Source organism: Microchirus variegatus (assembly GCF_963457635.1).
Source record: "Microchirus variegatus genome assembly, chromosome: 2".
Classification (NCBI taxonomy): Eukaryota; Metazoa; Chordata; class Actinopteri; order Pleuronectiformes; family Soleidae; genus Microchirus; species Microchirus variegatus.
This window is the reverse complement of record NC_139803.1, coordinates 28410641-28422009: the sequence shown is the minus strand read 5'-3', so window position 1 is coordinate 28422009 and position 11369 is coordinate 28410641. Positions and strand designations below refer to the sequence as shown.

Below are 11369 nucleotides of genomic sequence, written 5' to 3'. Positions count from 1 at the left end.
TACTCATCCCACATGCAATACATACATATATAATATCCCATGTTTAAACTGTGTTTATATTCTAAATATATCAAACCCACACTGTGTATATACTGGAAAACTTTATAACTAAACTATTTGTTATGGTGTATGGTAAACTTGAGATTTTTTTTTTAAAAAGATAGAGAGAGAGAGAGAGAGAGAGAGAGAGTGCATATGACTGCTGTCTGCTCCACTCACTCCCACATCAATGTGGAGTATCGGTGTGACCTGATTGGTCCGCTGTGTTGTCCATCATAACATATGGGCGTGGTCAGAGGAAAGGGGCGCAACGCGCCGATGTTGTTGACGGGACCCCAGCGGATGTCAGCGAGTGTCCGCACAGCAGACAGACAGACAGACAGACAGACAGAGAGCCCATACAGACAGACAGAGAGCCCATACAGGCGGACAGACAGGAGACATGGGAGACAAAGGAGCGGGGACGAGGTAAGAGGAGGTGATTTATGGTGTAAATGACTTTTTGCACGTCCTTATACTGGACTTCATATCATCATGGGGAACAAACTCTAACATGCGTCTGTGTCCTCAGTCTGTCAGTGTTAGGACAGTGAGACAGAACTGAATACATGTGGATAGTTTGTGCTTCAGTAGAAAACAGCACAGTGAGGGAACAGCTCTATATAGAGATCCTCAGAGGAGTCACAGTGTGGAACATAAGAACATTGTTGTCATCATGATGTACTGTAGACACTATATAAATAAGAGCGGTGTGGTGATAAACCTGTACTGTTCTCTGCTGTTTGACACACACTCCTCCTCTGTCTTGTCTCCTACAGTTGTTAGTCACATAATTTTTCATTCCCCATTGTTTGTACAGGAGATGAGTTTTTACTGCGGACTGGTGTTTGTAAAGCAGTGGTGGCTGGTGATAAAAAATTTTGGTGGGGAGGGGGGAAAAAAAGACCACTACATAAATTAAAACAAAAACAGCTGACACATGTACACACAGAGAGGGATAGTATGTAGAGTATGGTGTTGTTTCAAACTAGTTTGACATTCACAAAAGTTTATAAAGACATGATTGATTCAGTCATCACCTGTCTCACCTGCTGTGGAGAAGATGTGTGTCTAGACTGAAACTGTCTTTCGAATTGGAGGGGGGGGGGGGTCTCGTGCAGAATCTATGGGCCTGGGTCGACCAGGGGTGGTTATAGAAACTTTGAGGCCCCAAGCAAAGAATTCTGAGGCCCTTCCTTTTTCTGGTATATCATGTCTCTGAATATCATATACTGTAAATAATCATGGTGAGCCGTAGCCATGGGCAAAAATGCCAGGGCCATGTATTGATCCCAGTCCAGCCCTGGTGACAGGAAACTGACCTGCAGTCATTTGATTTATGATGAGTTTAAGATCAATCATGAAGCGAAATATCTATTTCGACAATCGTTATTATGGATTATTGTTTGTTTGCGGTGACCAATTTGACAAAACTTTGAATATTTCAGATAAAATGAGTAATTCTGTGGCAAATCACGTGTGTGTGTATGTAACTAACAACCACCACTGTTTGTTTCCCGTGTTAAACATATTCATATATAAGGTTTGCTGTTTTTCAAGTCCTAAAACAAATATCACACTCTTCACTACCGTGTTTCAAAGAGAGAAGGTTTCATTCTTGTCTTCAAGTCAGAATTATAATTTTATTATTAAGATATTGTGCATTCATTGCAGCCATTGCAGTTTCAGTATCATTGGACAGCTCTTCTCTACTTGTAGCTGTGTTTAAAAGGTAGAGGAGGTCATGGGCCAGTTATCATTCTTATGCCGGCTTCACATTGTGCAATTTTGGGCTGCGTCAGACAAAAGACGGCTAAAGTGGTGGTCGTACGCCGCACTGTAAGACAGGTCATACTGTAAGAAGGGTTTAAAGGCGGCCATTATCACGGTCTTGCAACCAACGAAAGCCTGGAAAAAAAATTCTGACCGTATAAGAAATGTAGGATGAACATCTCACAGTGTGACTGCTGTTATGACCAACATCGCATAGGTCAACGCAACCCCAAAACCAAAGAAAAAGAGCCAGAGATGCTTCACATTGTTTATCTCTAGTTTTCTACTTCTATAGCAGTGTAGACGGATGACACTCGTAGTAGCAGAAGTCGCACTGTGAGATGTCCGTCCTAAATTTCTTGACACTGACACTGTCAGTGTCTCACAGTACGATGCACAACTAGCGTTTTTGGAGGCACGGCCAAAGACATTGCCATGTGTAAGAATGTAAAAGTGTGAGTGGTGTTTCAGCAGGAAGACGCTGTGTCCTGTCCTCAGTGCTGACCTCACAGGTTCCAAACCCTGCTGAGCTCATGGAAGGACTTTCGCTGCTTTTTAAATGAAGGGGTTGACGGGAAAGGCTTCACGTGTCCTGCAGTGTAAAGGACAGTTCTGAAGATAACCAGGATGTGAATTTTGCTCGTTCAGCCTGTTTCTTTCCTCAGGATGTAAAAGGCAGCACATTCCTGCACAGAGTCATTCTAACACCGTTAAAAACTGCAGCAGTGAGCAGAAACTCACCATGAAGCTGTTCACGTCATCATCTTCAACACATTCGCAGGAATCCTTCTCTACTACAGTTAAACAGCTACGTTTATGAACCCCCTGGATTAAGCCAGCTGATTAATAGCAACACTCTGTTGTTGCATAATAATTCCTGGCATCCACACGAGAGATACCCTGGCCTCATTTCCTGGAATCCATTTAATTCACTTCATGTTAAGCTTTTCTCTGTGATGGAACACACACTCTTTGCTGTTTATTGTACAGCATGTAAAGTTGAAGCGACACAGGTGGTTGTATGAGGTGCATACAGCTAACTGATCTCCCTTTACATAGAACCAGAATAACAGTCGGTAGGTTTACATGCACAGTGTAATCAAACTCATTTTTAAAAGGGTTATAAAAGCTTAACCTTAACCTAACTCTCTAAACCCATAAATAGCCCATTTAATGCGTGACAGAGCGTGAGGACCAGTCAAAACTGAGGTCCTCACTTTCACATGTCCCGCTTCCTGTGGAGGCACACACACACACACACACACACACACACACACACACACACACACACACACACACACACACACTGGGAGCAGTGGCACAAAGGGCTGACAACAGCACATTGTAGCTCAGGGAGTTCATTGTGAAGTGCAGCTAAATGTGTTTCATAGAAATTGATCATGGATGAGATTTCCTCTCAACACTATGTCGACATGTGTAAGAGGGTGAAGTAAAGTCAGGAACAGTGTGAAATAAAGGAAACAGTGGTGTTGATGTACATGACACACACACACACACATATATGTCATTGTCATAACATACATAATGCTCTCTCAACCCTTAAAATCTATAAATAAATATTACAGTGAATGAAACAATGTAGCCACAAATACCCACAATTCATTTAAATAAATCAGCAGAAAATAAAGCTTAAGACAAAGCCTTGATAAAATGTCCAAGTAACAGCCCACACTGACAACTGGAGTGTAAAAAGTGTCTGTGAAGTGCATGCTCTGATGGACAGGAAGTGCTTCTCTGTAGGGAGATAAGATAAGACACATGTCCTTGGTGGATTATGTCTTAATACAGAGTATTTTAACATTCAAACTTTTAAGATAAATAGCCTCTTTAAATTGTATCTTTCTAATATGACAATGATGCAAGTGGATTGGCCTCTTTTCCATTACTTTTAGTTCCTTGTTATTAAGGTGCTTGAAGAGTTTATAAATATCAGCCTGTATGGTATTTTCTTTCTGTCTGTTGCACACTAATTGTTATGCATTTTTGGTCAATAAGCATAAAGTTATATTATATCATATTGTTTCAGCGTTAGTTCCAAAAGTTATGCCACATTATCTGCACTGTCCTCTCTCCCCAGAGTCTTCAAGAAGTCCAGCCCCAACTGCAAAGTAAGACTTTTATTTCTCTTCACCTTCACTTTCTTTTTTAGATTTTCTTAATTGCCACTTTTTTTTTCCCCCTTTTGTTTCCACAGCTCACGGTTTATCTGGGAAAGCGAGATTTTGTTGATCATTTAGACCATGTGGACCCTGTAGGTGAGTGTTGAACACACACAAACTAGTTTTTATTCTTAGTGAGGACACCTCATAGACATAATGCATTCCCAAGCCTCTCACCCTAACCTTAACCATCACAACTAAGTGCCTAACCCTAAACTCAATTGTAAGCCTAACCCTAAAACCACATCTTTACCCTGAAAAATACAGACCATTTACCATTAGGACCAGGTTATATATATATAACATAGTGTATTACTGGAGAAGATGTGGGGGTGGTGGAAGACCACCGTGTTTACATCCCAGTCTCTACTACTGTTCTCACTGTACTACTACTTATTTTACACTACTGTATATACATTTAGAAGAACCTTTATAAGGTTTTTCTGCTTGTCCTCATAGAGAGAACCCTTCCCAAAGGGTTCCACCAAGAACCCTTTTTAAAAGAGTTTTAAAGGGTTCTCTGGCTCAAAATGGTTCTTACTGGAACCATTAGTGTTACCAAGAACCCTTAAAAAACTATTTCTTCGGGAAAGGGTTTTTCAGAAGCAAATGGTTCCAGGTAGAACCTCAGCCCTTGTAGAAGGGCCCTTTTGGAACCCTTTATTTCTAAGAGTGTATACTTTAGGCCTTGCTTTTTTTTCGACTGGCCTCCTCTTGACCATACTAGACGCTCATTCTTAACCCCCTGTTTTAATACCACCCTGGTATATGTGTGTGTTCTCTGTAGATGGAGTGTTCCTTGTTGATCCAGAGTATCTGAAAGACAGAAAAGGTGATAAAAACATATACTAGGCACAGTAACAGCCTGTTGATCTCTGACCACACTGAACTGTCAAATGTGTCTGTGTCCACCCTTCAGTGTTTGTGAGGCTCACCTGTGCATTCTGCTACGGTCGGGAGGACCTGGACGTCTTGGGCCTTTCGTTCAGGAAGGATCTGTATGTCAGCACCGTGCAGGTGTTTCCTCCTCCTCTACAGGAGGAGAAGAAACCTCTGAGCCTGCTGCAGGAGAGACTGGTGAAGAAGCTGGGTCAGCACGCCAATGCCTTCAGCTTCACTGTAAGACCACCAGACATGAACACAGCCTTTTCAACTAAACTTGAACTGCAAAGTGCAAATACTTTACATTGACATTAACTGTACACTGTAAAAAAAAAAATATATATATAGAAAGAGTTTTGAACATGGTGCACTAACGGCTGACATTTAGATTTTGATTTCTGTATTTGATTTTTGTCAGATCCCCCAGAACCTGCCCTGCTCTGTGACTCTGCAGCCGAGCCCAGAGGACACCGGGAAGGCGTGTGGTGTGGAATATGAGCTGCGAGTCTTCTGCGCAAAGACCGTGGAGGAAAAGATCCACCAAAGGTCTTCCATACATTTGAGACCAAACTCATTATAATTTTCCCTTTTTGAATCCTGTCCTCCATAAATGTACGTGTGTGCAGGAACTCTGTGCATCTAGTGATCCGGAAGGTTCAGTATGCACCAGAGAAGTCCGGTCCTCAGCCCATGGTGGAGACCTTTCGCAGCTTCCTCATGTCTGACAGGTCTCTACATTTAGAGGCCTCACTGGATAAGGAGGTATATCACATGCTTTGACGTGTCACGTGATTAGTGGAATAAACTCACGCCCAGCCTCTTATTTCTCTGCAGCTGTACTACCACGGTGAGCCCATCAATGTCAATGTCCATGTCACCAACAACTCCACCAAGACTGTGAAGAGAGTGAAGGTTTCTGGTAACTCAAGCTCTCTCACTCTTACTTTTCAGTCATTCTGATACAAATCAATTTGGGAAGAAAGGTTCAATTTGTTTTTGAAGTGTCAGTAAATTATATTTATTGATGTTGATGACGAAGAGAAGCTAAACTCATTCTCTTCTCCTCTTGTCAGTTTGCCAGTTTGCGGACATCTGTTTGTTCTCCACGGCTCAGTACAAGTGTTCAGTCGCCCTGGTTGAAGCAGAGTGAGTATTTATTGCTTTCTTCATTATGCTTAATTACTAGAGTGATCATGGAAAGATGTACTTGTCACTTTAACCAATGTATTCAAGAAGATTCAATTTTAGCTCAAACACCCATTCACACCCAGACTCACACCTATGGTCAATTTAGAGTGTCCAATTAACATCTGCATGTTTTAAAACTGTGGGAGGAAACATTTGAAAATTAGAGAAAAGCCCATGCACTCGCAGGGACAACATGCAAACTCCATGCAGAAAGGCCCTTGTTCAAACCGGGTCACAAACCCGGGTCTTTTTGCTGCAATACTACACCAACGATGTGGCCCATTCAGTTTTTAAACAAGGCTTTTATTGTGAAATATTTGCAGGACTGGCAGATTGGACTTAGCCAATAGTGAAATCCAATGGTGAGACTGCAGATTGCAACTCTTCTCATGCTTACTCAAGCATGTTATGGAAATGATGTCATCAACAAGTGCAGCAAGTTGTCCATCAGCTGATGACAGTGAATAAAAAAAAAGATTAGTTGCATTTATATGCAGATGATAATTAATATACAAGCAGGCAAGATTGACCAATTAAAACACCAGGAGCAAATGTGTAGCAACAGTCCAAACATTCTGTTCCCATGATACCACTGACTCTCTGGCTGGTTACACCCACTCTCACCTTCAGTGACCAGGTGGCTCCCAGCTCTACCTCCTGTAAGGTCTACACTGTGACCCCCATGCTGGGCAGCAACAGGGAGAAGAGAGGTCTGGCTCTGGATGGAAAACTAAAGCATGAAGATACCAACTTGGCCTCCAGCACCATGTACACAGATATTACATTAGTATAACTCATTGATATACAGAATAAGTATGCATTAAGTGTATGTACATGCCATGTTCCTCTTATGCCTGAGTTGTGTATGTCTTATCTGTGTGTGTGTTACAGGGTGAAAGAAGGGACCAACAAGGAGATGATGGGGATTGTGGTTTCTTACAGAGTTAAAGTCAAACTGGTGGTGTCTCGAGGAGGGTAGGTGATTATCCCTGCGTCCCTGCTGCTCAACTAAACTTAAAAGAGCACAGTCACGTTTTATGCTGAAGTTCTATGGTACACTATTCTCCAACTACCTCTTTTTCTTACATTATATCCTCTCTGATCAGTGAAGATGGTAGTGAGAACTGCTATGATGTATGGCTTGGGGACAGTGGCACTGTCTAAAAGACAGGAGGCAGACTTGGAAGTGTCAGAGCTGAAAAAGAGCTGAGATTTTGGTTGGGAGTGAAGAGGATGGACAGGATGAAAACGAGCATATTCGAGGGACAACGCAGGTTGTTAACAGTTTGGAGATAAAGAAAGAAAGTTAAGGTTGAGATGGTGATGGTTTAAGAGACAGACAGGTCCTGCCCACTGAAGCCTTAACTGATCTATCGTATATTACAATTGAACATGCTGTGCCTGTTTCTCACAGTAAGAAAATACAAGAACTATTCACTAACTGTGTATTCTGTATGAGTGACTCACTAGTTTATGTGTGTGTCGGTCTGTCTGTTTATTATACATGTAGGGATGTAGCAGTGGAAATTCCTTTTGTCCTAATGCATCCCAAACCTATGGGCAAGCCCTGTTCTGAACTGCAGACAGGTGAGACACACACACACACACACACACACACACACATAGACAGACACACGGACGTTGAAATACTTTTTTGGTTGTTATGTTAATTAAGGCAACCAGACATTGAGGAGCAGAAATAACTGTGATTCAGGACTTTGAACTCTGGAGGGCAGCGTTTAACCTCTCAGTGTACATCCTGCCAAATTCTACAAGGAGAAGAAGGGGGAACCTGTGATTTGTGTGGATAAGACTCATTTCACACTGATGGAGGACATGGCGCCCTAACCCCAAAACTATCTCTTAACCCCCCAAAAGTCCTTTAAAGTTACGAGAAGCAGACAAAATTTCCTCACTCCCTATACTTTATAAAAAATGTGGGTCCACACAAAGCATACATACAAGAACACACACACACTCCACTCGTACATGCACCTCACTGTTGTCAACAACGGAAATGAGTGAATTTGAAGTTGTACATCTTGTAATAAAATGTCTTAATGTGTCCTGTTTCCCCAGCGGCTAATGCTACTGAAGTTGCAAACCTCATAGACTTCAATGTAAAGTAAGTATGTGTGTTTCTTTGTGTGGTTGTGAGAACACATTTTGGTCTCAACAATCTGTGTGTTCACAAGTGTTGCAGGTAGACATTCAGATTAGATTATATTAGATTAGATAAAACATTATTGATCAAACCCAAACTGTGGAAATTCACATTGTTGCAGCAGCAAAGGGTTCGGACATAGACAAGTGATTAATACGTATAGAAGTACTAGAAAACGAATACAAGGTCCCCCTTTTTATTATTGCATATAAATAAAATAAGCAATACTGAAAGAAAAATACAACCAAACTATAAATTCAATAAATATAAAAAACTATTTATTTTTCCTGGAAAATGATGATGAAATCCCCTTTATCCTTTTTTTTTGTAGTTCTTCCTCCCAGTTTGATGACTTTGTCTTTGAGGACTTTGCTCGCCTGCAGTTAAGAGGGTTGCAGGACCACAGCGATGAGGATTTTAACCCCCTCTGTTAGCACGTCCAGAGGGTTATAGGTCACCAACCAGAGACCAAGAAGAGGAATTAAAAAGACACAATATATGGACCAAACTTTAATAAACTGTATTATTGTATGGACCTCATATTATACAGATACACTGAGTGACACTGATTGTATGTCAGAGTAAAACAGAGGAAATGGTCAATGGTCAGGGAGTTGAGCACATTTATCGAATGTATCTTTATATGTGGAGCAGAGAGTGAAGATACAAATAAAAAAAAAGTGTTCTATAGTAGATTTAATTTCCTTATATTAAATGTGTAAAGTATATCAACTTTATCTAACTGTTGTTTAATCTGATTGTGCTTTTAGTTTTTAAATATCATATATACACCATTTGATACAGAACACAAAACCATTTTTAAAAAAGATTTTAAGCAAAATGAATGTTTGAAGAAAATAAGTCATTTCTTGTTTTTTATGCAAAATATTATTTTTTTTAAAAGCCAGAAATGTACAATAAATGTTGAATTATCCTTATAATCAAAACTGAGATTTATTGAATACGCTAATGCCACTTTTTCTTGTCCAATACCAATGTCAGTCTTATACAGTTATGAAGCTGTTAATGGCATATTTGTGCAACTGTGTAACTAATACTCTTCTCCTATGAAGAAATAAACAGCCCACATCATGACTCAGCAAAAATGCTGCTGTTGTTGACACTTTTACAGATTGCGCATAGTGAAGCATGTGATATATTGGATTAGATGGGTTGTATCGCATTATGTTTGTGTATATGTATACATTTTCATCTGTCTGATATCCGATTCAGTGATTTTGACCATAATTGCAACGATACTGAGCTTCATATTGGCTAATCCGTTATTTTTACTCAATAAAATGGAGGAAAATAACAACAGCTGTGCTTAAAAATGTCTTTATTGTTCCAATGGTCAGATAAAGCATTCACATTTTTATACAAAAAAAAATCACCAGGGAAGATAGTTGAGTTGAAGATAGTTGTATCTGTTTTTGATATTTATAGATTAATTTTTGTGTTCTTTATTGTGACCTTCATGTCATGTTAAAACACTTTTATGTTCGAATGATGTAAGATATTGTCACTGAACACCTCCTCCTGACCAGACTGGATGGGGTTGCCCCCCAGATCATTTGAGTTTGACGCCCCCGGTTTAGAATATTGATTATGGGTAGATTTATTAAGACTTGATATAATCAAATCTATATCTGTTCTATGGTATGAAAATGAAAACATCTCGAAATGCAACATTCATTGAGTACAAAAGTAAAGATTCAGGCTTGTATACAAAAGGTTCTCTTCCATTCTTGGGTAACTCCAGTATTTAAAGATATAAAAGGATTATTAAACAATTTCAATGAACAAAGGCTTATATACAGTCACATCAGTGAATCTGCTGCTCTCATGTCTGCTGCTGTTGCTGCTGCTGCTGCTGTTGTTGTTGTTGTTGTTGTTGCTGCTGCTCCAGCATCATTTCACAGGTGCGTCCTAGTTCTCCTAGTTTGACCTTGGCGTACTCGGCTCTGTTCAGCGCCATCTGACAATCCTTCCTGGCTGAGTACGTGGAGCCTTCATGAGGTTGGCCAGTCGCCACCTGGAGAGAAAACAGGAGAATTACCAGAGACTGACTCGTCACAGACGTTATAGAGCTATTTACCATAGATTTACACTCTGAATTATCAGCATGTTATTTATGAATTGCTCTATATGGATTCCGGAGCCAAAAATACACTGATCTCTGACAGCATTGCCAGGAGATTGTGTGATGACATTGTAAAACAAAGGTAAATAAAATAATATTTCTATGTGACAACTCTTTTCTTTTCTTTACTTGTTCGATAAGGCACTATAGCCCTTTAGTTGTATACGTTGTCAGCAGTGACACGTGAGACACATTTAAAGTGTAAGTGTTGACCTGTGTGAGGTAGCGGATCTGAGCGCTAAGTTCACTCTCCACGCGGTTGACAGAGCTCTGGAACTGGCCCAGCTGTCTGTCCAGGAGGCTGGCGTTATGTTTGTCTTTGGAGAGCTCCAGAACTATGTTACCTGTGAAGATAAACAAACAATAATCCATGAGGTTTGGAGCTGATGTGACAAAGCATTGGTCGGTTACATGAAGCTGAGGTTCACCACTACATAGTCTTCAGCACTGAACTAGATCTTTACATAAAATATACCCAATCATTTAGGGAACAGTGGTATGCAGCTCTATACTATATCTGTAGATATAGAAAAAAAGACCTAATTATTATATATGGAGGATTTTGGTCTACTGTACTGCACTAGATCTGTACATTTAGAAAATGTAACCCAATTTTATATACATACAAACAAACACAATCATGTAGAATACAGAAATGAGCCAGATCCATACATATAGAGGAGTCGTATAGAAATTATACTAGTTCTATATATATTCGAAAATAATAAGAATATACCTTATTTTAAGGAAGCAAGGAATACGGTATTTAGTACTTTTACGGTCACACACACAGTTCCTACCGGCACACTGAAGGATCATCGCTATCTCCTTCTCTACGTCCTCCAAAGCTCTAAGTCGCTCATTAGCCATCAGTGACACAGATACAAACAGCACTAATCAACACCAAGACAGTCCAGATAACTCGGGTCTGTGAAACAAGGGTTACAACTAAACCAGGAGCCTCTTTTCATTAGAATAGGTCTAAAACATGTACGCTCAG

At 40.2% G+C, this 11369-nt stretch overlaps 2 protein-coding genes across 2 annotated transcripts; one reads left to right on the top strand and one right to left on the bottom strand.

Annotated features, from left to right (window-relative positions):
- Positions 1-442: 442 nt before the first annotated feature.
- arrb2b (arrestin, beta 2b) lies at positions 443-9034 on the top strand (the record flags this gene model as incomplete). Its single annotated transcript, XM_083885841.1, has 14 exons — positions 443-468; positions 3911-3941; positions 4028-4088; positions 4780-4824; positions 4912-5111; positions 5293-5420; positions 5501-5636; positions 5709-5793; positions 5948-6020; positions 6693-6830; positions 6954-7037; positions 7573-7649; positions 8142-8187; positions 8558-9034. The coding sequence occupies 14 exons, from the start codon at positions 443-445 to the stop codon at positions 8658-8660; spliced, it is 1233 nt and encodes a 410-aa protein (XP_083741967.1). The 3' UTR covers positions 8661-9034.
- A 595-nt stretch (positions 9035-9629) lies between these two features.
- Positions 9630-11305, bottom strand: med11 (mediator complex subunit 11). The gene is made up of 3 exons (XM_083910325.1): positions 11170-11305; positions 10583-10713; positions 9630-10261 (listed from the first exon to the last, which is right to left on the bottom strand). Exons 1-3 carry the CDS (start codon positions 11237-11239, stop codon positions 10070-10072), a joined length of 393 nt encoding a protein of 130 aa, XP_083766451.1. The 5' UTR covers positions 11240-11305; the 3' UTR covers positions 9630-10069.
- Between the last annotated feature and the right edge of the window lie 64 nt (positions 11306-11369).

Bases quoted from the DNA above. Each gene is read 5' to 3' on its own strand.
- med11 (XM_083910325.1), bottom strand. From the start codon at position 11,239: ATGGCTAATGAGCGACTTAGAGCTTTGGAGGACGTAGAGAAGGAGATA. The intron at 10,714-11,169 runs GTAGGAACTGTG...TTATCTTCACAG, and splicing joins GATGATCCTTCAGTGTGCCG to GTAACATAGTTCTGGAGCTC. The intron at 10,262-10,582 runs GTCAACACTTAC...TTTTCTCTCCAG, and splicing joins AGATCCGCTACCTCACACAG to GTGGCGACTGGCCAACCTCA.